Below are 25,464 nucleotides of genomic sequence, written 5' to 3' on the forward strand. Positions count from 1 at the left end.
GTCATCAGGCCATAACGATTTGGCCCTTGTCACGGTCGCTCAGGTCTTTACGCCTGCCCATTTCTCCCACATCCAACACGTCAACAACGAGAACCAACTGTTCGCTTACCGTCTAATATATCCCAGACCTTGACACACACTGTTGTGACAAGATAATCAGCATTATTCACTTAATGCTTTGGCTCACCGGTCTATCTTTGCTGAATGTGAACGTGTGATTTAATTTTACTTGTATATTTTAAGAAACATTTTACTTGTTCACAGGAGATCCAGATCTTGATTTAATGAGACTACCTGTGCAAATAGACAGGTACCCTCCAGGATTAAGGGTGTCGAGAGCTCTGGAAAACAGATGAAAGATGGGTGGCAACAAGAATTGTGGATTCCAAAACGGGAAAACTTACTAATAAGGTTACAAAAAACACAAAGCATTTGCGTGCATGTACGGGCTATAGTCTCAGTCTCTTTTGTTGAGAAAACGTTTATTATCATTATTTACAAGATATACAAATGTGTACATCTCTCCAAATCTCCAAGGAGAAACAAGAACAAAATCTGGTTTAAAATCAACTTAGCGAACATCACTGTAAATATTGATACTGCAGTCTAAGTCTACCCTCATGATTCTAGACTTGGCACATTTATAACAGTTTTTGGACCGATTTAGTCAAGCTTTGGAAAAAGGCAAAGGACATTTTTATGGTAAAAAAATACAAAACCAGAATATAGTATCATATAATGTATTCCTTCACAGTGACATCAAATAACATTAATAATGAAAATGTATTTTCAAAAGTAACATCCTGGAAACCGACTGAGGAGAATATCAGGACACATATTCAGATTGACCTCTGGGAAAATGAAGTACTTGACAAGTTAGCATTTTGACTTCAAAGACGCACACTTTAAGAATGAAGTTTGAACTCAAAATTATATTACAATGCATTTGGGTTCACTTCTATATTTTGGGCATGCTGGTAGAAAAAAAACCTCTGATACAAAGAATGAGAAGATGATGAAATTCAGAGGTACCCTAAAGAGAATTCCTCCTGCATATTGGCATGTTCTTAAAAATAATTAGTCTGCAAGCGGTTGATCACAGAGCTCAAGATAACCAGGAAACATGGGGAAACCAAATTTTGAAAGATTTCACACAGGTTTAAAAACAAATACTGCTGGATGGAACCATGCAAGAATATTCAAATCCATTGCATATTTTACACCAATGAAATATAACAGGCAATGGACATGTATGGGAATACAATGAAAAGCGTAAACTTGTGTGCATTGCTCTCCATCTGACTGCAGATTTGTCCATTTGAGCATTTCTAAACCATGGTGAAGAATGTTGTTGTGGGGGAGCAGAGCACACAGTCATGATGTCAAAACTCATGTGCTTTGTGTCAGTTTCCTCTTCTTAAGTAAGCGCGCTCTCCAGTCGTCCGGTAGAACCTCAAAATTAGCATTTTTACCAGCCTTTCCACTGCAAACAGAAATACAGATACAGTAGTGAGTTCATAAATCATAAATTAAAAATTAGATATCTTATCAAGCTTTCAACCATAAATATACACACTTTATTACTTACACCAATCTAGCATAGGGCCAGAGCCCATTTTGCCTCCAGAAGAGTGAATTATCTACGGCATGGGTGTCAAACTCCAGTCCTGGAGGGCTGCAGTGTCTGCTGGTATTTGTGGTTTCCTTTCAATCAGCAGCCAATTAAGGCCTTGACAACAAGGTGTGTCTCTTTAGCCAATGAAAGACTTTGAAATTCATCTCTCGTGCTGACGCACATCAAAAACCAGCAGACACTGCAGCCCTCCAGGACTGGAGTTTGACACCCCTGATCTACGGCATGGATTCAGAAAGGTGCTGGAAACATTCCTCAGGGATGAGAGAATTTGCCCATCCTCCTTTCAGCTCTCCCATCACCAAGCCCCTTTTGGCCACAGAACTTTCACCCATTAGATGTTATTTGTTTATTGCACCGTTCTCTGTAAACGCTGTAACGTGTAAAAACACAGAGCAGCTACACACATTCCGGGGTGAAGGTCACTATCTTAGATCCCTCAGCTTGCCCGTTCTAAAGTTTGGTCAAGCAAAAGACTAAAGTCACCAAGTCCGTATGCTTCATATATTTAATTGCAGTCACTTGATTTGGTGTTTTTGAGGAGCAGACTATTTGCAGTATTTACCTAATAAAGATAAAGATGCACGATACAGATTAGCAAAAAGCTCGGTGTGAAATACACTAATCGCTATATTTTATACTAAGAAAATGGGGAAATACTATTTAATGCAAATAAAATTTGCCAGAAAAACTGACCTGTAGACGCAAAACAATTCAGGACACATCATTATCCTGAAATAAGCCTGAAAAAACAGCCTTTACTATTGATGAAAATAGTAAAAAAAAGGCGCATAATAGCGCTCTATGGGACTGAATACACACAGCGTCAGGAAGGGCTGAACGCACAGTGTCCGGAAGGCTGCATGCACACAGCGTCAGGAAGGCTGCATGCACACAGCGTCAGGAAGGCTGAACGCACACAGCGTCCGGAAGGCTGAATGCACACAGCGTCCGGAAGGCTGAATGCACACAGCGTCCGGAAGGCTGAATGCACACAGCGTCCGGAAGGGCTGAACGCACACAGCGTCCGGAAGGGCTGAACGCACACAGCGTCCGGAAGGCTGCATGCACACAGCGTCCGGAAGGCTGAATGCACACAGCGTCCGGAAGGCTGAATGCACACAGCGTCAGGAAGGGGAGGAGCCTTACGTGACCAGCTGCTGCTGTTTCCACTCCTCGATGCGCTTGCTGTTGAGCAGATCCCGGTCCTCGTCGCTGGAGCTGGATTTCTCCTCCTCGTCCAGCTCCCGCTGGATGCTCTGCCACTTCTTCACCAGAGACGGCATCTTTTTATTGCTCTTCTTCGCCTGCTGAGGGCAGCAGAGAGAGAAAGTGGTCATAATCATCATAATTGCAGGCATGGGGCTCTAAAAGTGTTGTAACACTCAGTTAGTAATTGTTAATTGCTTGATAAATGTGGGGCTTGACTAAACGGGTGCAAACAGCTTTTCCTGCTTTTATGGATTTTTGACCAGACTGCATATTTGTACTACTATTATTAGGAGTCCAGGTAGCGTTTGTAAATGTCCAACCTGCTCACAAGGACCAAATAAAATTGATCCAACTGGACATCCGATTGATGACAGACTTCTTTGGACGAGTCAGTCACTGAATTCATCTGAAAGCAATCATCGATACCTAAATAATGGCTGAACGGCTGATGTAAATCCCTTCCTATCATTGAAAAAGGCTCACTGACATGTTGACTCACCCTCTGTCTGTGTTTATAGTCCTTAAATTTAATGCAATACCATCAACAATTCAGCTTCATTTAAAGCAATACTAACCAAAATTCAGCTTCATTTAATACAACACTAACCACAGAGTGTTAGTGTTTTGGAGCAGCAGTGCCACTCCCTGATAAACCAGGCTACCTCAACGGCCCTCCCTGTACAAAGAAACTTAACAAATACTCCACCTTCTCCTTTTTCAGCTTCTTGGTCTTGTCGGAAGGGAGCGCTTTCCCGGCCGGCGGGTCGGCGGTGCCGGAGGGCAGGGGGGCGGGGGGCGGGGGCAGGAGATCGGGCGAGGGGGCGGGCGAGGTCGTGCTTTCAGCCGAGAGGAGGGACGGGGCCACGGCGGAGAGGCCCCAGTACGCAGGCGCAGCCGCGGGGGCTGCAGAGGCTGTGGAACAGGGCCGCCAAATTTAGGGTTCCCACGCAAATCAAACTTCACTTTCTTTCCTGATAATTTCAGTGGCAATGACATAGCGCTGTTTTAAATGACTATTTTACTCTACCCCCACCACCTTCACAACAACATTCATTAGTCAGATAGAGCATGTCCCTGCTGTGGACGAGGTTCTCACCGTTTCTGGTGGTGGGCTGACTGTAGAGGATGGCACTGCTGCCAATAGTGACATTCTTACGCAGTTCACCAGAATGGACTGCCTTGCGTTTCAGGGTCTTTACTGGTGCCCCAGGGGAAGATGCAGACTCGCACACCTAGGCGACAAATGCAGAAATCAGACATTTAGCACTCTTGATTACAAAAAAAAATTATCATTAAAAATAAATTAAGGTATCAGGTATGCCCTGATAAGGTGTCCTAAATTGGGAAATAAATGTAAATCATGATACCAAGTTAAGTCATTTGGCAGATGTTTTAATCCGAAGCGACCTTCAAGTGCACAAGTTCTTCAACAAGTTAAAAGCATCAAATCCATCAATAGCAAAACATACATGAAGAGCAGTTAGAACCAAAAAACAATAGTTATCCTAAGTGCACTTTCAATTCAATAGAACCACCCGAAACCGCAATCAACCTACCAGTTACAGATTCACCAACACCGTAAGAGGCAAGAGGAAGAGCCTTCACGAGCAGGCGGAAACGCACCTTACTGCCAGCAGTGCCAGGAATCAGATGAGAATTACGTCTGCCATCTTCCTCAGTTCCCGGGGCCGGCGGTTCCCCCTCCTCATCCTCCATTTCCACCTCCTCAATCTCGCCTTCATCGCTGAGAGGAGGGGGAGGGGGTGGGGACGGGGACTCTGGGGGTGGGGGCGGTGGGGGGGGACACTCTAAGGGCGGAGGGGGGTCATCGGGAGGCAGGGGGGGCTGGGACAGACTCCAGTACGATGACAGCCCCGTCTGTGCCGGGGAAAGGTAGGTGGGGGGGCCTGTAAAAATCAGGACATTTAGGGAGGAATTCAGTAAAGATTACAACCAGTTCACAAAGTCAGTGCTTGAGGGGTCCTATGAAGTGCAGGAACTGCAGAGTCATATTCTAGAACAGTATATAAGGCTGTAACAGAGGTTTATTTTAAAATATAAACATATTTAATGATCGGACAGACCTCCTATATATAACGACAATAGAAGGGGAGCTGAGCGTACCTGAAAGGGGTTTAGATTGGGGGCCTTACCTGTAAATAAGGGGAGCCTAGCGTTACTGAAAGGGGTTTAGATTGGGGGCCTTACCTGTAAATAAGGGGAGCCTAGCGTTACTGAAAGGGGTTTAGATTGGGGGCCTTACCCGTGAGTAAGGGGAGCCTAGCGTTACTGAAAGGGGTTTAGATTGGGGGCCTTACCTGTAAATAAAGGGAGCCTAGCGTTACTGAAAGGGGTTTAGATTGGGGGCCTTACCTGTAAATAAGGGGAGCCTAGCGTTACTGAAAGGGGTTTAGATTGGGGGCCTTACCTGTGAGCACAGACGGTGGTTCTGACGGAGGCTTGGCCTCTCTCTGGCTGGCAGAACCGGGCTGAGGAGCGGGGCAGCCCTTCTCCTCTTCCTGGGCGGGGAAGTCCCACTGGGAGGCGTTGGTCCGGTCGTTCACATAGAAATACCGCCTATGTTCTCTACAACCAGAGAAAAAAAAGAAGAGACAGGCCATCTCAGCAGCTGAGAGACTTCCCACAGGTCACATGGGGTGAGAGGAGAGACACAGAGCACGGCCATTACACACCAGAGAGGCAGGAGAGGGCTCGACGGGGCTCGCCGTACTGAGCAGCACGGCTGCCCACACACGAGCCCAAATTTGGAGAGGAAACTGGTGGGGGACCCACCTTGTTTCAAAAATATATATATTTTAAATATCCAAACATTACTTCTTTTAGTCCTCAAAGAAACATCACCACCATCCTCAAGTCAGAACCAAGTACTCATACAGTGAACGGACGCACAATGCCCCCACGCCCAAGACGCTAAAAATGTCATCTTCAACGGGGGGGCAGTGTCAGAAGGAGCTGGCGACATTGGAAGAGGTTTCATGAAACACATTCAAAGGTAGAAAGAAAAAAAACAAACAGTAAACAATGAAATAAAGAGGTCTGACCTGCTGGACCCAGGGCAAGCTCGATCTTCGCTCTTACTGACGCCGTGACACCCATCCTTCAGGAAGTCACTCTGTCACTCAATCCCCCAGCACTGGCGGTGTCCTGAAAACGGCAAAGCTCTCGCGCGCGCGAACAGCTTCCTAGAGCTACAGAACCCCTCCTCTGACACGCCGCAGAGCCTAGAGGACCTCTTTGGGCAGAGTAGGGGTGGGATGGGACCTCTTTGGGCAGAGTAGGGATGGGACAGGGGCTCCGTTCCTTCATTGCTTATTCGCTTCTCTTAATCCCAGCTTGGAACGCTCAGTCCAGAAATGCAATGTCACCTGGGGAAGCTTCAACTTTTTTTTTTTTTTCCTCTCTTTTTTTTTTTTTTTTTTTAAGTTGCTTGTTAATCGCCCCAATTAAGTCATTAGCGCGACTTGGCAGAGTTTGCCGTCGACGGTTGAACTCTCAGCTGTGTGAAAGGGAGAAGGGGCAGGGGGCGGGGGTGAAAGGTGCGAAAGGTAAGAGCTCGTACCTGTCCCAGCGGCAGCACCAGCCTTTAGGGGCGGCGTTAAGTTCATAATGTTTAATGTGCTCTGCAGCTTCCTGTAGCCTGCGGCGGAGGTAGCTCCCGTTCAGCGCACCCTCCCGCCAGTCTGCGATCCGCGTCTGAGGGAAAGAACCACAGGGCCAGGGGCTTTCCTTAGCCATATAAAACCCACATGTTTTCAATTCATGTTTTTCTGCCTCTGTAGTTCCCATCGTCATCAACAGTGTTGAGGAAAAAGGTTGTTAGCACAAAGTGTTTTACAGAAGAGATAAAAGAATAGGATAAAAATGATTTTTTAAAATCACGGAAACTTGATACAAAAAATGATACAACGTGAAGCCAGCCTTTTTGAAGTGAGGAAACCAAACCAAGCAAATGGCAGAAATCTGCAGAAATAGATATGTACTTTATCAGATTCCCAGCAGCAACGGAAATCCTTCTCACCTCAGTCTGTAACAGCAGCAGCTGGAAGTTGGAGATGGCCTTTTTGTTAATTCCCAAGAACTCCATCTTACTGGTTAACGTGTTGGCAAGCTCCCCAATCTGAAACTGAGAGAAACGTACAGGTGAACCTGCGCAGATACATTTTCCCAAAGATAAAGGAAAAATGCACCTACAAATCTACATTTTGTATCTTGTAAACTGTTGTTTCACAATCTAGACAGGGTTAAATGAATGCATTAATGAAATGACAGTCTAAATCTGCATATGATGTCATCGATGACGGGAGCAGGATGGCACTCCCCGAATACCACAGACAGCAGTGTACATAGAGGCACTTCCACGTTAAGCAAATACCTTGAGGTCAGCAGTTTCATCCTCCTCCTTTGGGACAGTTCTGGGTCTGGTCTTATCTCCGAGTCCCTCAGCCTCCAGAACATGCTCTTCTGCTGGTTTCTCAACAGCCTTGGAAGGCGCTGCACACGTATATATGGAATTCAATCATTTATTCTAAAATGGACTACATCCACAGAATGACAAATTAGTAGGGTGCATGACATGGACGTTCTGTTGTAATAGATGCTTTACAACACGACCTCCTGCCATATTCAGTGGCCTTACCTGGGTCTGGAGTGTCCGTGGCATCCCTGCTAGGCTTCTCCGAGCCGCGGCTGTTGGACTCTGGGCTGGGAGCCTGCAAGAAGGCAGTCTTCCACTTGGACTTCTTCAACGGCAGGCCACGGGCACCATCCTGACTGGTCTCAGAGCAGGGACTGGAGCCCCCAGCACTGGCATCACCCTCCTCCAGGGCCCGCAGCTCAGCCTGTCGTGGTCAACAGAGGTCCGTCACTACAGCGTAATTCTGGAGGGACCATAACTTCAGCATTTTTAAACTGATTTAAGGTGGATTTCCAATCAAGATCTGTGCATCAGGAGTCAACATGGTGTAAAAGCAGACCCAGCATATGAATCTAGTTTTGCTGCCAAATGTCCACTTTGCGACACCCAGCTAACATGCTCCAACAGGACTGAAATGATGCAAAATAGTGTAAAAACATACACTCGACCGTGATCGACTGATGTGTACCAGTCGCGCTACAATATCCCCTCAAGGAATTTTTTTTATCTGATGCACTGTGAATACAAAATAATTGATGCATACAAAAGATAACGGAGCAGAGTTGGTTCTCCAAGGACAGCACCCCGCCTTCCTCAGAGCCAGCAATGCATGTGGACTCAGTGAGACTGAACAACTTTCCGAGTTCAGCTTAGTCCTAACTGAGATTACAGTTAATGTGTGTGATTTTGTTTCTTTTGATCATTTGAATGCATTCTGTTATCTGTGTGTTCACATGAATAGGTTTGTCTATCGATTATATTTGACCATTAAGATTGGTTATTCGAATGAATTAAAATTCCACATTTTTGGTTAGATATTTTAGATAGTAGTATTTTTTAGACCGATTACTTTTTGCAGTTGCCAATTATGTAGCTTGCACTGCTACACCATGTAATTGGGGCTATAGGAGAGGATTATTAAGACATCATGATTATCACTTCTGGCAATTTTGCACAGTGTATTAGGGGGGAATGTTGGAGGGAATGTCGGGGGGAATGTGGGGGGAAATGTCAGTATGTTTTAGACCAGGGGTCAGCAACCCTGGTCCTGGAGAGCCACGGGGTGTGCTAGCTTTTACTCAGCACTTAATTGATCAATTAAAGCAGTCGATTACTCAGTTAACTGGCCTCACCTGGTTCCTTGGGTATGAATCAGTTGCTGGTATTAAGGCGAAAACAAAAGCCAGCACACCCTGCCGACCCCTGCTTTAGACGATCGCTCACCTTTTTCCTCTCCAGTGCCAGCTCAAGCTCCATCGTGTCTTCCTCGGCCTCCTCTTCCTCGGCCTCGGAGCTCACCACGGACTGCGTCCCGCTGCGCTGGTTTCCCTGGACATGAGCCTCCATGTCTCCAGCGACCGGTGACTCCGGGTAGTGGCCCCCGTCGCCTTCGACATCCTGTCTCCCTTCTGGCCCCTCATCCACCAGGCCGAGGGCATTCTTCCTCCATATCTCCTCAGCCTCCTTCACCTCCTCAGGGATGAGTGGAGCGAGGAGAGAGGCTGCCACGCCCCTCTGCTCTTCTGTTTCACTGGTCAGGGCCACCACGCTCTCCATCACCTCCTGCTGAGAGGAGACTCCAGTCACACACTCCGAACATAAACACCACCATCATCTCCTGCTGAGAGGAGACTCCAGTCACACACACCTCCATCACCTCGTGCTGAGAGGAGACTCCAGTCACACACACCTCCATCACCTCGTGCTGAGAGGAGACTCCAGTCACACACACCGCCATCACCTCGTGCTGAGAGGAGACTCCAGTCACACACACCGCCATCACCTCGTGCTGAGAGGAGACTCCAGTCACACACACCTCCATCACCTCGTGCTGAGAGGAGACTCCAGTCAAGGGCAACCAACCTTTTTCCCCTCCTTGGGTACAGGGGCGGAAATGGAGACCGCACTCTGCTCAGGGTAAACTGTAGCACTCTGCTGTGCACTGCTGCCATTCACAGGTAAACTAGAACTGCAAATTACAAAGAAACAATATGAAGTTATTTCAAATACACCTTTTGTATCATCTTCACCATAACAAGCGCAGATACACAGGTAATGCAAGACTCACTTGTCCATGTACTGCTGCAGGCCCAACACCTGGTGGGCCAGGTAGTGAGGTAGCTGCCAGACGACCTCGTTGGTCTGTGTGTTCCAGTAGTAGTAACAGCCCGTGTTCTCATCCCACACTTCCTGCCAGTCTCCCATCTCCACCCCGACTGGAACAAAGCACAAGCACATCCTCCGTCAAATCCACTAGAACAAGGCACATATACAAGCACATCCTGCGTCAAAACCACTAGAAATTTTTTTTTACAACATTAACATTGCCCTTTGCCATAAATATTGCATACCTGCAGGTATCACACAATCTCCATTTCACAGTCTCCTACTGATGGATCACACAGTGGATCGATAAACAGTACCAACTCACCCCCAGCTAAGGAGTACTGTGTATCATACTGGAACTGGACCCCAGAGCCAACTGCCTGCTGTCCGTTCTGTGCAGGGGTGTGTGGCTGGTCTTTGGGGTCCGGACGGGGTGGGGCGGGGCTCAGGGCGGGGGCCTGGGCTTGTGCTGGCGCTCCAGACTCTGAGGCAGATTCCTCCAATGACGGGGCGGGTTGTGTGGTGATGGCATCGATCTCCTGTTAAAGCAATGCACAAACAAAAGAAAAAAACTTTCAACATGACATGATGGATAGCAAGGTCATATGTCATTCTGCATTCAATTAAAAAAAAAAAACTACGGAAATATGAAACCACACACAAATTCATTCGGAAAATGGTAAATGGTAAATGGTAATGGTTGGCATTTATATAGATTTATATATTGATGCTTCTCATTCACCCATTCATACACACACTCACACACCAACGGCGATTGGCTGCCATGCAAGGCACCGACCAGCTCGTCAGGAGCATTTAGGGGTTAGGTGTCTTGCTCAGGGACACTTCGACACTGCCCGGGTGGGGATCGAACCGGCAACCCTCCGACCGCCAGACGACTGCTCTTTCGCTTGAGCCATGTCGCCGCCATTTAAGGAGAAGGCACACTCACGGCCATGAAGTTGGCGAATGTGCTGTCGATGTCAGCAGACTGGTTTAATTTGGTCTTAGCAGGAGGTAGCTGGGACGCCGATTCCTCCTCCTCATCACTGTCTTCGTAGGCACCCAGCAGCGACAAGCCCTCTGAAAATGAAACCACAATGCTAATTGGCTCCCAGCAGCTACAAGCCCTCTGAAAATGAAACCACAATGCTAATTGGCTCCCAGCAGCTACAAGCCCTCTGAAAATGAAACCACAATGCTGATTGGCTCTGAGCAGCAACAAGCCCTCTGAAAAATGAAACCACAATGTTGATTGGTTTTTAATTATTATCCAACCTTAAAGTCAAAATGAGAGAGAGAGATCTCAATCGAGATCTGGACAACATTTCAGTTATAATGTATAGCCGTATTTCAAACACCATTAATACTACTTCCCTTGTAAGGAACTTGCTCAAATAAGTAATTAGGCTGAGCGCACACGCTTTCATAGTCAGCCACATGGAGTTTACCTGTAGCCTTGACAGCTGGGGTCCTCGTGTCCACATCCTGGGACACACAGGCACGTCCTTCACCGGCCGCCTCCTGGTCATCTGTGAGCCAGCACTCACATTGTTATTCTCATTCTCCAATTCTAACAATTACATTTTATAGTACTTGACGCAATGCACTGACTATTTGCGTAAGGTTACCAAGCTACCCATACCACAGCTATTTAAACATTATCTTAATTACTCTAAATTGCAGCACATATCCGTTCTACATCACAGCAAAACAATTTCACAAATTTTAGGGAGGCACAATACGGAAATTCTGGGGCCAATACAAACTAGAATGTGAGGTGTATGAATAGACATTAGTGTGTCATTTACTTTTCTTTGATACAAAACTATTTCACATTGTATGAATGTGACATGTTTAGAATGGTATCTGTGGTGCAATGCCACATCAGAATGTCGAGTCACTAGATTTTGGTTGAAAAAGTTAGTGGCACCACCACCAGCAGTCTTAAATAGTTCCATCCTCAAAATCCCGTGGTCATAAAGGCTAAATGTGAAATATTTGCGTGATATAGCATGATAACACTGTCAGGGTGGAGACACGATAAACCTGCACTATTTTAGGTCGGGACAGAAAGTGGTATAAATCTAAAAATGGGATTTTGTACAGATAGGCGACTGGTCTAATGATTTTACTTTCAAGCCAATACAGGTTTCTACACAATAAGGCTCATTAATGTAACAGCTAAACTTTGCCAATGCGTTTGATTCTATCCTATAAAGTGGTCCATTTAAGGCAGGGAATTTTCACTTTCAATGGATGGATAAAACTGGATTTTTCACATATTAGCTAACTAGCCTAGTTAGCTATAACTTTCTAACAGTCCCATAGCCTACACCTACACTCAGCAGGTGCAATAACACAGTCACTCACTAAAGGTAAAACCTATTTTCTGCACACAGCATTATTCAGTAACACCATGTCCTCGTAGCTCCTGGTAAAACTGGTCCTTGGGATTTTTCAGGTCACTGGTAAGTTATAGCACTGATTTCTATGATAGAATGCATTAAAAGTAAGCTTACCAGTGACATTCGCTTACCCTGGTGGGTAATATAATCTTTGGCAAACAAAAAAGAGACTTGTCTCTCCCGATTTGAGCAACCATAAACAGAAATTAGCCATAAAGAATCTGTGTTATCGCTGTATTTTTATTATTTGTCGTTGACCTGAGATTTAACATATATATACATCTACCCTATGGTGCCCTCCACGGGTCACGGTCACATGATTTGTGACGTGTATTAAGAACAATCCATTCTACCGTTTAGCAATGTCGCCACACTGCCCCCTGATGGTCAAACTATAGTGTACCCAGACATCTGTCAGTGACTGTATTCGAAACCGCAATTAGCATACTACTCGTACATTTCTATGAACGCCTGAAATGTAGTACGATTAGTGTGCTAGAATGCGAAGCCTGTTCGAAACCGCTGTTCCGATGTCGTGTCGAATTCTGTTCCCCCACTGAATCGTGCCCAGGAACATGCTGAATAGTTTGCAGCCAGAAAAGCAGCTTTATGTGATTGGGTTATCGTGGACAAGCAGAATATTTAAGTATCGCTATGAATAGATATTTTGGGAGGAAATTAATTAAAAACGCTGTTTACGCCATTTTTCAGGAATCAGTGCGGCGAGGGAGGGCACGATTCGGGGAAAAGACTTCAACAACACCACCGCGCCGAATTCAGGCCGGATGTGGGCCGACTCCAATTTGCTAGCTGGGGTGTAGATAAATGTTACTTCTGTCATCAACTTTAGAGACGGTTCCCCTCGCATATATAATCTCTCTTTACGAAGAATGCGGCAAATAACAAACCAAATATCATTTCCAAGTTCCCAACTCAATTTGTCCAATACACTAGCTATTGCTATTATAGGTAGTACCAGTAATAGCAAGCGGCTCCATGCCGGATCTGGGCCCAGTATGGCATGAACTGCTAGCCCGGTTTCGCAAGTTACTCAAATCGAGTACCTAAATAAACGATTATCGTTTAGCAGGTCAAGTAAGCGGTTGGCCGCCGTGTGCACAGTTAACGTTTTCTAGTCTGGGACATGATGCAGCTTGTCAGGTATCGAACTAGACAGCTATCGTTAGCTAGCTAGCTAGCTAGCTAACACTGTCGAATGAAACGACGACCGATTGTCCACAGGCGACAGCACTTTGCTACGTGATATTAGCAATACAATAACAATCGCTACATGCTTATGCCAGACCTCCCGTCAACGCCAAGTTACTTTTGTAAGGCTAGAGGTGAATGTTCAGTCATTGCAACTGGGATAGCAAGCTGATACAACACGTCATTCCGTACCCATATATGCAAAGCAGGTATACTTCTAAGCAGTTATTTAATGCTTTCTCACCTTCAGATCCTGAACCTATTCCATCTTCTCGTGAATTAGTTCCTCCTGCGGTTATATTGCGAGGTCCCGTAGGTGAGAGTTGTAAAATAGTCCTACGCACTATTCGTGTTTTCTTGCCCATAACGTTAGCCGTTCAGCAATTCAACCGACAAGGCCACACTACCATGCACAACAAAAGCTGTTGCTCTTCTTCTCCGGATGTGGCTACGGCTGTTATTAACTTCAAGATTCGTGTATCGCCACCTACTGTGCTGGAGCTGTCACAAAGCAAATTACCGTACACCCAGGTTGCCGAAATAAAATACTACACACTACACACTATACATGCATGCACACTATTATTTGGTGAGGCGGCTTTAGTATAAGTAAGGTGGATTTTCGGACATACTACACTGCAATGTAAAGGTACAATATGCAATTTCGGACTCCTAAAAGGAATTGCAACAACAAACACCCTCAAACCACAACACTGTTAATCCTTCTAACCCAATAGACATCAGCACTGTTTTCTAAGCCTGTCTTGTAAAAGTCAATGGCAAAAATCCATCCATCCATCCATTATCTGAACCGGCTTATCCTGAACAGGGTCGCAGGGGGCTGGAGCCTATCCCAGCATACATTGGGCGAAAGGCAGGAATACACCCTGGACAGGTCGCCAGTCCATCGCAGGGCACACACACCATTCACTCACACGCTCATACCCATGGGCAATTTAGACTCTCCAATCAGCCTAACCTGCATGTCTTTGGACTGTGGGAGGAAACCGGAGTACCTGGAGGAAACCCACGCAAACACGGGGAGAACATGCAGACTCCACACAGAGAGGTCCCGGCCGACGGGGATTCGAACCCAGGACCTCCTTGCTGTGAGGTGGCAGTGCACCATCCGTGCCACCTCAACGGCAAAAATGAATGGGAAAATTCACGAGGTGTGGAGCGATGATGATAATGATACAGTGGATAAAATAGGAAGAAGAAGAATAGAGAGAATGAGTTCAAGGGCTCATTCCAATTGTTTATTTTTCTCATTCTTCCTTTTCCTTTTAAGGACATTCCAACCCATCAAATGTTCCTTCTAGCTAGAAGTAGAAGTTAGGAACTCCCAATCTTTCTTTGAACAAGGAAACATCAGTGCATCATTTGTGGAAGTATTTCTTCAGATAGCCTGATGCATAAACAACTGACCAGTCCAGTGGATCCACCTCTACCCATCCACCACCACCCCATCTCTCCTGATGGGTGGAGCTATGAGTAGAAAAAGTAGCAAGGAAAAAAAAATACATACATATATATTAATAATATATATATTTTTTTTTTAACCAGGAAATAGTCCCATTGAGATTTACATCTCTTTTTAAAGGGAATCCTGGCCAAAATTGCTTCAAATAGAACAAATAACACATGTTGCATTACACACAGCAAGACACAGAAGAACATAGACACTATACAAATAATTTAGACTAAACAAGTAAAAACATTTAGGTAAAACAAGTGCATACAGTGTCCATTGCATCACTGATACAGATTAACATTTTCTAAAGGTATCAGTGTATTAAGCTGGATTTTCTCTTGTAGCTTCTTCCATGCTGAGGGAGCAGCATCGCTGAAAGCTTTTTCACTTTTTTTTACTTTTGGAACATTAAACAAAAGTCCTGTGATCTCAATGCACATGGATTTGTATTTGTCCACTCTAGCACAGAACTTAAATACGGTGGGAGTTGACCAAGGACAGCTTTATAAATCAAAATATATAAAAATAAGGGAGAAAATCACGCAATTGGAATGAGCCCCGAGAGAGGGAGCAGCAGCTAGGAGGAGGTGGGATGAAAGGAAGTTTTTTATTGCATGTTTTTTTTGGAATAGAGTTTAGATTATGAATTAATGGACTCTACTAGTATGGAATATGAGGTGATGGAGGGCGTTCAAAAGAAAAGGAAAGGAAAAAAGGAATTGAAAATGAAAACGAGGGATATTTGTAATGGGGATGAAAGTGAATGGAACTGGTTGGGCAGCCAACCACTTCGCTAGTGACAGACTTGAAGTGGGGAGATTTTTAAAGGAAGAAATCAGAGAAGTAAAAGCAGTCAGGGTATGTTGGGCAGGCATCGTGATTGTATGTAAGACAACTAAATAGTGAGACAGGGCTCGAAAGAAATCGCCTGATTTTGTCAGCTATATGGTATTTCAGTGGGTTTCACTGAGGTGCTATTGGTGCCAGCGGTCTGTAGGAGGGGTGTGCACAGGTGTAAGAGATGTGGGAAAGGCGGGTGTACAGAAGAAGAGTTTAAGATATCAAAAGATCAGGCTGTATGTTTACAGTGTGGGGATGACCATGAAGTGGGTGCAAAGCAATGTGAGATAAGGAAGGTGGAATGTGAGGTTGAACAGGCTAGAGCTCAGGATAAACTGTTTTTATAGAAGGGCTTTTGAGGATACAGGACATGATCATTGGAGAATACCGAATACATTCAGTAGGTGGCGGTATTGCGCAAGTTGTTTGTAACCGCTTGCTAACCACTGTTAGATATTACTGAAGAAGAAGAAGAAGTTTTCAATATGGCGTCGCTGAATGACCGATCAGTTTGGGATGAGGTTGAGGTATATTTTCATTTGTTCGAATGTTAAGAAGTGTTAAATTGCATTTGAATCATGCTAGAAATATTAGAGGAGTCAAGCATTGATTCAGAACGGCGTAGCTTTTAATTTAGTAAGCGTTAACGGCAGGGAAATTGAACCCCGCTAGCAAGGTAGCTTAGCTTGCTAATGTGTAGGTTGCTAACGTACGTTATCTAGCTCGCTAGCTATCACATTTTTTCCATGTTTAGTTACTAATTCTAACGTTATTATCGTCGTATATATGTTCTACCAGATTATTCGTATAGTTTACTACACTTGCAGTCGATATATAGTCATGGGTCGGTTGGACGATGACGGTAGTTAGTAACTAAGTTACTGTGCAAGTCATTGTAAACTGCGGCCCATAGCTAGTCTAGCCTAACTGTCCAGCTAGCTACGTTAGCTAATGTAACTTAGATGCCAATATCATTTTTTATTACCTAGCTGTAGTTCCTATTAACCAGCATGCCAGTTTTTACGATTATATAACGTTAATGTCTTTGACTCCCTGGATAGGTACCTCGGCAAATTTTGTTACTTAAGAACATAAAATGTAACGTTAGCTGGCAGTAGCGTGCAAGCTGATGGTACCTTATCTTTACTTTTTACAACAGGATGGGATTGGTGAAGAAGTACTCAAAATGTCCACTGAAGAGATTATTCAGCGGACGCGTCTTCTGGACAGCGAAATCAAGGTTTGTGTAAAAATGAGGTCGAACGTTCTGTAATGTAACAATTGACGTTTCACGCACAAACGTACTCCAAACCCGACGTGTGTGCTCGCTTTAGCAATCCATTAAACAAGGAAATGTATGACATTAGAATAGATGACACGATTTGTTTTGTGTTGTTCTATAATGCCGCACTGTAACAAACAAATCTACGCTGTAAAACGTTTTAAGGAATTATTTAATACCTCATGATCTGTCTAATATACAATTTCGAATATCAACAGTGCCCCCTATGTTGTGACGCAATACATTTGGCAAAAAAAAAAAAAAAAAGGTTTTGTTAGCTGCACGTTATTTGTCAGCTCTACGTTCGCTGCGAATCTCCCGTTCTACTGCATCCCAAAGGTACTCAGGTATGGGATTCAGATCAGGTGACTGTGAAGGCCACTGAAGAACATTGAAGTCATTGTCATGTTCATGAAACTAGTTTGCAACGACATGTTTTGTGACATGGTGCATTATGTTGGAAGTAGCCATTAGTAGATGGGTACATTGTGGCCATGAAGGGATGCAAATGGTCAGCAACAATATTCAAATAGGCTTTGGCATTGAAGCGATAATAAATTATTTATGGGCCCAAAGTTGACCGCTCATCAACAAGATGTTTCTATCTGCAGAACTGCCACTGTTCTCTTTTTTTCCCCACACCATTTTGAGTAAACTATAGAGACACTTGTGTGTGAAAATCCCAGGAGATCAGCAGACAGAAATACTCAAACTAATTGGAATTTGTATTGAAATGTGTTTAAATGTCCTCTAATGTTTTTGATTTCATTTGCTGGTTTTATTGCTTTGAGTAATGGCAGTATTTTTCTCAGATTATGAAGAGTGAAGTTCTGAGGGTGACCCATGAACTTCAAGCAATGAAGGATAAAATCAAAGAAAACACTGAGAAGATCAAAGTTAACAAGACCCTGCCTTACTTGGTCTCCAATGTTATTGAGGTATGGAGTTGCCTTCCGGTTGTAGACCTACAAAAGGATTAATGAGACTGATGGTGCAGACTGTCACTTTGGAAAAAAATCACATTTACTTATCATGTGGGAAGGGGCTAGGCCTGCTTCACTATGGGGTGGATGGGTGATTTTTTGTCTTTTCTTTAATCGTCAATGTGGTAGTAAACAACCAAGAGGCCAAAAATGTCAGAGGCCATATCAAATGGTCCCGTGGAAAACAGTGCTGATGTCTATAGGGTAATTGGCTGTCTTATCAACAAAACAGATATGTGTTGTTCATATAGATATAATATGTTTAGTTTTTTTGTCCCCTGAAGCGTTTGCTTGATTACTACTGCATGATTATGGGTAAGGTATGATTAAGGAAAAAGATGTAAGATTACCTGTACTATGGCAGCAGTTACTATGCCATGATTCCGTATATTTTGCAGCCCTAGTACAGGGTAAGCAGGCTAATTAATTTTTGGCTGACTCTTAAATGTTGATGTCAGGTGAAACGGGCATTTGCCTGTTTGAACTGCCGAGAAGCCTCGGCCCAATCACCTTCGTCAGTGAAAATACGGGTAAAGGGATAGATTTGAGTGCTGGAAATGCTTTGCCTGCTAATCACAGATCTCAAATGGCCACTTCCATTTGTGTTTTAATGTATTGTGATGTGTCGTTACAGTTCTGTTGCATTCACACAGCGACAGATTTTGTAATGAAGAAAATAAAGTTTCTCAGTTATGTCGTGACACCGACATTATTATTAGAGATGGACAGATCAATAACTATTGAAGAAGTGGATGGACTGCCAGCTAGTGAGTGAGGGAGAGATGGATCAATCACCTGCTTGCGAGTGAGAATGATGGATAGATGTTTATCTGATAATAATTGCTACGTTGGGGCAAAACGGCTATTTGGCAAATTGTATATCAGCAGGAAAGCAGGGAAGTCCTGAACTGATTGGTTGTTGGTGGGCAGTGGACGCACTTCGACTCATCTGGCTGCATTAGCCTGATTGCTAGGGTCGCCCATCCTTAGACATCGGCTGCCGGTCTGCAGAGTTTCCTGCTGTGTGAGCGCTGGGTGAGTCATGTGAAGTGAGCAAATATTCTGGTTAAACTTGTTGTAGTTGCTGGATGTGGATCCCAATGACCAGGAGGAAGATGGGGCAAACATTGATTTGGACTCTCAACGCAAAGGAAAATGTGCCGTCATAAAAACTTCAACAAGACAGGTAAGACTTTTGACATCTAAACTGTGCTACATTTGTTTTGTTTTTTTTGTGTTTTCTTTTTTATTTATTTATTTTTTTACTTCTACATTGCCTTTCTCTAGATTGAATATCTCTGGTCTAATCTCTGGCATGGATGATTGGTCAGTTGCATAGCTATTCATGGTGCCTTCTAGCACTGCAGTCTGTATGAAAAAACTTCTTGAACAATCCGAATAGAAAAGGGAGATATGAATTCATTAATTGTGTAATGTCCCACATGTTTTTTTTGGCCATTTTTCCTGCTTGATTGGGAATCCTTTTGTCCAGTAGAGGGCAGTATGCGCTTTCCAACGGTGTATGGCATGCCGAATTGTAAACTTGACTGCAGGGCTCAGTGTAACATGCTTGCTTGAGCACATGTTTAGAGCAGAACATTATACTGTATTATACAGGCACATGTTTAGAGCATAAAGGTACACCGTATTATACAGGCACAGATTATAATTTTTATATATATGTAACAGTTTTTTCTAAATGAAAGTATGAACAAAGTTCATACAGGAAGGGGTTGAGAGGTTTGTATGAGGGTACATGCCACACTTGCCAGTGTGCACCGCTGCAGAAAATGGCAGATGGAGAAATGCCATTGAACGGCTGTGTGTCATAATGAACAGTACTTAAATCAACGTTCATTATTTATTCTAGCTGTTTATGTACGTATCGCTTGTCATCTCTTGCTTGTTTCGTTTATTTGTTATCTGGAGCTTGCCTGGCCAGCGGATTGTTAGTTTGCTAGCCGTTCATCCAGCTTATCTGGTTAGCTTGCTGGCACAAGCTTCCAATGGTGACAAAATACAGTTGGCTAATGCTACAAAATATGATAAAGGGTATCGGTTTTATCCGGTTGATTTGACTGCTTAACTAATTGGTTTAGTATGAAATGGAAAATGTTTCCTACTTGTAGCAGTAGTTGTAATCTCATTAATGTAATAAGTGCATCTGAATCTACTGAATGTGAGTTGTATGATCCCTCCTAGACATACTTCCTCCCGGTGATTGGTTTGGTGGACGCTGAGAAGTTGAAGCCAGGAGACCTTGTGGTAAGTACACCTCTACCAGCTGAAAGCCCAGCCAGTTCCTCTACATTTGTGGACAGCTAACAGAATTTCCACATGTTTGGGAAGTGTGTGGTGGATTGATTTTGGTTATATTGTGGTATAACCACTACACTACATACCTAATTGTCTTTTCAAGCAAGGGTGTGCATGCCTAATAGCCAGATATACAGGGCATAGATGATTTATAACCACACAGTGAACTCTAGGACACACCTATTTTAAGACTATTTCAAAACTATACTTGCCAATTTGCCTCTGCCACTCTCTTGGGAGGCAGTACCGAATGAAAACCGAAGCCCCTGTATATGCTTTCTGTGTGCCTCGTCTTTGTGTTGAGTGGTTTATGTGTGTCCTCCGCAGGGTGTGAACAAGGACTCTTACCTGATCCTGGAGACGCTCCCCACAGAGTACGACTCCCGGGTGAAGGCCATGGAGGTGGACGAGCGGCCCACGGAACAGTACAGCGACATCGGGGGCTTGGACAAGCAGATCCAGGAGGTCAGATCCCCGCTGAAACCCACTGCGTTCTCTATCAGGTTTTTACCGGGATATAGCCAGGCTAGCTATGTCTGCGTTGTCTAGTAAAGCTTTCACTGTTCAGCCAAATATAGCTGGGTTATATCGACTGCATATCACCAACTTCTCACCACAGAAAATGTTTAGTAGCCAACGTTAGCTTTTGTTGTGCTTCTGGCGCCTCCTTAGCACTGTAACACCAATGTGACCATATGTGCCTAAGGGTTAATTGCAATGTTGAGTATTCCTGATTACTTTTTAAAATTAAAGTGAATGATTTTTACTTTAATTAAAATATATATAATAATAATAATCTGGGTTCACTTTGGTTTGTTGCCACTGATTTGATGTAGTGCTGTAACTGGGTTCTCTGCGTTGCAGCTGGTTGAAGCCATCGTTCTGCCGATGAATCACAAGGAGAAGTTTGAGAACCTCGGCATCCAGCCGCCCAAGGGTGTGCTGATGTACGGCCCCCCTGGTACGGGGAAGACATTGCTGGCAAGAGCTTGTGCTGCCCAGACCAAGGTAAGGTCCCTCCGTTTCTGTTTCTGCACCTGTGCTGTCCTGACCAATGGCACCGTTTCTCTATGCCTGGGGTGCACCACTCCGGTCCTGGAGGGCTGGTCTACAGGCAGGTTTTCATTCCAGCCAGTCACCTTAGTTTTAGTTCTGTACATTCTATACACTTTGCTGGTTGACTCCTTTGCTGGCCCAAAAGTTGGCACAAAATCCTGAAATGGATCAGCCCTTGTTGTGTACCCCTGCTCTATGGACAATTCCACAGTAATGTCAACCTGGGCATGAAAAAAAGAAACTTAATTAAAGTTCAGTTAAACGTTCTTTCACATTTACTTTTAGGCTGTATATTTTGGAGTACAGACTTAATTTGGCCATTGTATTAATGAAACTGCATGTTATTACCATTACAGTGCAGGATGCATCGGTCAAAAATAGGTCTTTTCAGTCTACTGTACATTTAATGACTTTTTGAAAGCATTCACTTAACTTATTTTTCACTCACGTCCCTAGTGTTTTTTTGTTTGTTTGGTTTTTCTTTACAAAATTTAAAAAATAAGGCAAAATGAATCAAGTTCAAGAAAATCTGTCCTGGGACATTGCCGGGCTGAATGGCCTGTCCTGGTCATTATATTGTCTTGTGTCTTATGAAGAGGGTATTGTGTGTCATTGCACAAGCTGTTTGCTGTTGCACTCATATTTCAGTAACGGCTCATCTTTCCCACTGTCTATCCCAGGCTACCTTCCTGAAGCTCGCTGGCCCGCAGCTGGTGCAGATGTTCATTGGTGACGGGGCCAAACTGGTGCGTGATGCCTTTGCCCTGGCCAAAGAGAAGGCACCCTCCATCATCTTCATCGACGAGCTGGACGCTATTGGGACCAAACGGTGAGCGTGCGGTCAAAGGATTGTTTGTGCTGCCTTCAGTGTGCACAGCTGCACAATGTTCTGCTCAGAGGTGTGTGTGTGTGTGTAGTTTGGAAGTCCATGCAATATACTCCACAAACATAAACCTTCAGCATCATTCTACTGTAAGCAAAATGTTCTGTGGCATTGCCAGGAATACATGCCACTGGAATATAAACAACCACTTAATCTGACCATTTTTATTTTACTGGCATGTTTAATTAATAGCCATGAAATGAGAGGAACACAACCAAAATTATGTTGTATTTGTATGTGCAATAACGTACATACGACATTACATTGTAGATTTGACTATTTATGATCTATAATGCATAAATGAACTGAATCAAAGGGGAAAGCACTGGAGTTGTTAGTTGGATCTTGATCGTGTGCTCTTTCAGTCTTTGGTCTTGCGTTATAAATGCGCACGGTGCGATGGATGTATCCCACTGGACCCTGGCGTTTTCAGACGTGATAAAATCCCTAACGTGGGTCCGGTGTGCCGTGTCCCAGGTTTGACAGTGAGAAGGCTGGTGACCGGGAGGTACAGAGGACCATGCTGGAGCTCCTCAACCAGCTGGACGGATTCCAGCCCAACATGCAAGTTAAGGTGTGTCATTTCTGTAGATTCTGGGGTCTCCATCAAAATTGAACCAGGATTTAGGTGTTTTACGGACTAAATCCAGGTTGAAGTGAAGTGATGATGTTTGTGATGTTTGTGACGTGACGTGATGTTTGTGACGTAATGTTCGTGACGTAATGTTCATGACGTGGTGAGGATTGGGGTGTAATTGGGGTTTAATCGGTCACGCCCGTCCCGTAGGTTATCGCTGCCACAAACCGCGTGGACATACTGGACCCGGCTCTTCTGCGGTCCGGTCGTCTGGACCGCAAGATCGAGTTCCCCATGCCCAACGAGGAGGCTCGTGCTCGCATCATGCAGATCCACTCGCGCAAGATGAACGTCAGGTAGGGTTCAACCGAGCAACTGCAGAGTGGCTCCATGACCCTTCAGTATATTACCACAATCACACAGCATGGGGGTCAGGAGCTTCAGTTAATGTTCACATCAGATGGGGGAAGAAATGTCATCTTAGTGACTTTGATCGTGGAATGATTATTGGTGCCAGACAGGGTGGTTTGAGTATCTCAGAAACTGCTGATCTGCAATTTTCACGCACCACTAGTCTCTGGGTTGCAGAGGAAAACAAAAAGCATCCAGTGAGCAGCAGCTCTGTGGGCAGAAATGCCTTGTTAATGAGAGACGTCAGAGGAGAAGGGCTAAATGCATTGTGCAGGCGCCCAGGTAGGATCCATGATATCTGTATGCTAACGTTACCGTATTTTCTGGGAGTGCCGAGCAATCGCCTGGATGGGTGGCCGTCTCAAGGGTGGGAAACACAGGCTGGAGATTGAAGCCAAACTCTTTCTTTTGAGAAGTTTTGCCCAATATTTAGTAAACTGCTACACTGACGGTGATTTTAAAAATGCCTACACACATATTTTAAGCATTTCATCCAAATAAGCTCAACTGAAAATAAATGTTAACAGTGCTACTTGTAATGAGAGAAGTCTGTGCTGACAGGAAGGTGTCAGTAACACAAATATCCAAACATTACAACAGTGGTATACAGAAGAGCATCTCTGAACACACAACACATCATAACTCTTAAGTGGATAGGCTACACATTTCTGAAATAACATTAACTTAAATCTGTACTGATGCATTGATGCAGCCAGTGTTGTCTAAGTGTCTTCAACGGTTTGCTTTCAGCCTGGATGTGAACTATGAGGAGCTGGCTCGTTGCACAGACGACTTCAACGGGGCCCAGTGCAAGGCTGTATGCGTGGAGGCGGTGAGTCTTCTCCCCACAATCACATTCTGTTATCGCATAATTTCATGACATATACACGGACGAGGGCTTTCTGTTTCTGAAGAGTGTTGCATCGTTGTGGCTTCATTCCTGACTGTGCACTGGACAGTTTGGAGGCTTTTTAGCATATTCGAGCGATCTCATTTAGGTAGATTTCTTTATTTATTTAAAAAAATTACATTTGGAGAAAGAAATGCTAAAATTCAAATTCACTCCAACCCTAGCTTCCATTCTTCATGACCAGTATCCCATGTCTTTACAAAGCGTAATGTACGTTTCAGTGGACATGGCTGGTGATTTATTTAGTACCAAAACCACAGAGGTATGTGTTTTTGTGGAGGATTCCCTTGCCCTGTGGAATAAGCGAGTGATAAAATGGCCCCCTCCCCAGGGTATGATCGCACTGCGCAGAGGGGCGACGGAGCTAAACCACGAAGACTACATGGAGGGGATCCTGGAGGTCCAGGCCAAGAAGAAGGCCAATCTACAGTACTACGCTTGAGGGGCTGATGGTGGGTCGTCAGGGCTAGGGGGGGCATTTTAGTCCTTGATGGTTTAAATTGGGGCTTCTTGGGCACCTCTTCAGTGGAGTGATGACATTCCCTATATGTAATGCTCATTGGAACCCATTTCACTGTTGTGCTGTAGTGTGAAGTGTGTTCGGCTGGCAAAGGATATAAGCTCACTGTGTATGAGGGGCTCTTTTTCCGTCATTACTTTAAATATCTAGCAGTTCAAGCACCGGGTTTAGCAGAGGACGTACACATACCTGTATTATGTTCTTTGTATCAATTTCATCTCATAATCCCAAGAATTAAAAGATTTTTTTGAATGAATCAATTGTGTATACTTCTATCCCTTGCAGGTAAACACTCATATTCAGAGCACACAGAGTGTATTCTCCTGAGTGAGAGGTTTCTGAGGGATGCTTCAGGAAACTGAAGGCAAAGAAAATGTGGCCCTCATATTCTAAATGCACTAGGTCGTTTAATCTTCTTAAATTTTGCCATACATTTTCATCTTTAATGTCAAATTATAAAATCTATTTTATTCACGCCATAAAATGCAGTTTGGTATCGAATGCCTTGGAATATTTGAATACTTAACTTTTTTTTCACGTCCAATTCTGAGAATTGTTATTGCCCGAAATGTCCAAGCATCTTGTGGGACTGGAAATGATCAGGGCCTCATTTCCCGATAACTGTCTCTTGGCGTTTTACGAAGACTCAAAGGTATACCTTACTAAAGTTTACTTTGCTAGGCGTGTTTCCCGAACTATCCCTCAGGAGATTGCTTAAAGGATAGCTTCTACATGCGACAACTAGGCCCATGGACGTCTCCAGGATCGGTTATTCATTCCATGCAGCGACTGCGTTATGAAATGAGTGTTCTTTATCAATAAAACGCTGCAGGAATACTTATAAACATTGCATTCATCATGACTGGTGGGAACTTAATTGAATTAGCCAACCATATATATCATTTTAGCGTAATGGGTGCAGGAACACGGCACCTCAGACTGTGGTATCACCATCAAGGAGATCACATGACACTCCCAGAAAATACGGTA

At 44.2% G+C, this 25,464-nt stretch overlaps 2 protein-coding genes across 6 annotated transcripts; one reads left to right on the forward strand and one right to left on the reverse strand.

The window, feature by feature from the left end:
• Positions 1-465: 465 nt before the first annotated feature.
• Positions 466-13,665, reverse strand: fnbp4 (formin binding protein 4). 4 transcript variants are annotated; one of them, XM_061246427.1, is made up of 17 exons: positions 13,467-13,665; positions 11,057-11,137; positions 10,558-10,688; positions 9,931-10,144; positions 9,568-9,715; positions 9,363-9,468; positions 8,724-9,062; positions 7,503-7,704; positions 7,239-7,357; positions 6,885-6,989; positions 6,426-6,559; positions 5,274-5,431; positions 4,469-4,752; positions 3,942-4,077; positions 3,552-3,757; positions 2,783-2,943; positions 466-1,483 (listed from the first exon to the last, which is right to left on the reverse strand). In XM_061246427.1, the coding sequence occupies exons 1-17, from the start codon at positions 13,585-13,587 to the stop codon at positions 1,390-1,392; spliced, it is 2,739 nt and encodes a 912-aa protein (XP_061102411.1). In that variant the 5' UTR covers positions 13,588-13,665; the 3' UTR covers positions 466-1,389. The 4 variants fall into 4 exon arrangements, with proteins under 4 accessions (XP_061102411.1, XP_061102412.1, XP_061102410.1 ...); XM_061246428.1 differs by having other exon boundaries at positions 6,885-6,983; positions 8,724-9,065; XM_061246426.1 differs by having other exon boundaries at positions 2,783-2,940; positions 8,724-9,065.
• Positions 13,666-15,939: 2,274 nt separating this feature from the next.
• On the forward strand, positions 15,940-24,730 carry psmc3 (proteasome 26S subunit, ATPase 3). 2 transcript variants are annotated; one of them, XM_061246561.1, is made up of 12 exons: positions 15,940-16,063; positions 16,696-16,776; positions 17,631-17,756; positions 18,883-18,987; positions 20,004-20,066; positions 20,445-20,582; positions 20,982-21,125; positions 21,854-22,002; positions 22,534-22,630; positions 22,844-22,989; positions 23,795-23,876; positions 24,286-24,730. In XM_061246561.1, the coding sequence occupies exons 1-12, from the start codon at positions 16,022-16,024 to the stop codon at positions 24,394-24,396; spliced, it is 1,284 nt and encodes a 427-aa protein (XP_061102545.1). In that variant the 5' UTR covers positions 15,940-16,021; the 3' UTR covers positions 24,397-24,730. The 2 variants fall into 2 exon arrangements, with proteins under 2 accessions (XP_061102545.1, XP_061102546.1); XM_061246562.1 differs by having other exon boundaries at positions 15,988-16,057.
• The last annotated feature ends 734 nt before the right edge of the window (positions 24,731-25,464 follow it).

The sequence above is a fragment of the Conger conger genome, chromosome 6 (genome assembly GCF_963514075.1).
Source record: "Conger conger chromosome 6, fConCon1.1, whole genome shotgun sequence".
NCBI classification, from domain to species: Eukaryota; Metazoa; Chordata; class Actinopteri; order Anguilliformes; family Congridae; genus Conger; species Conger conger.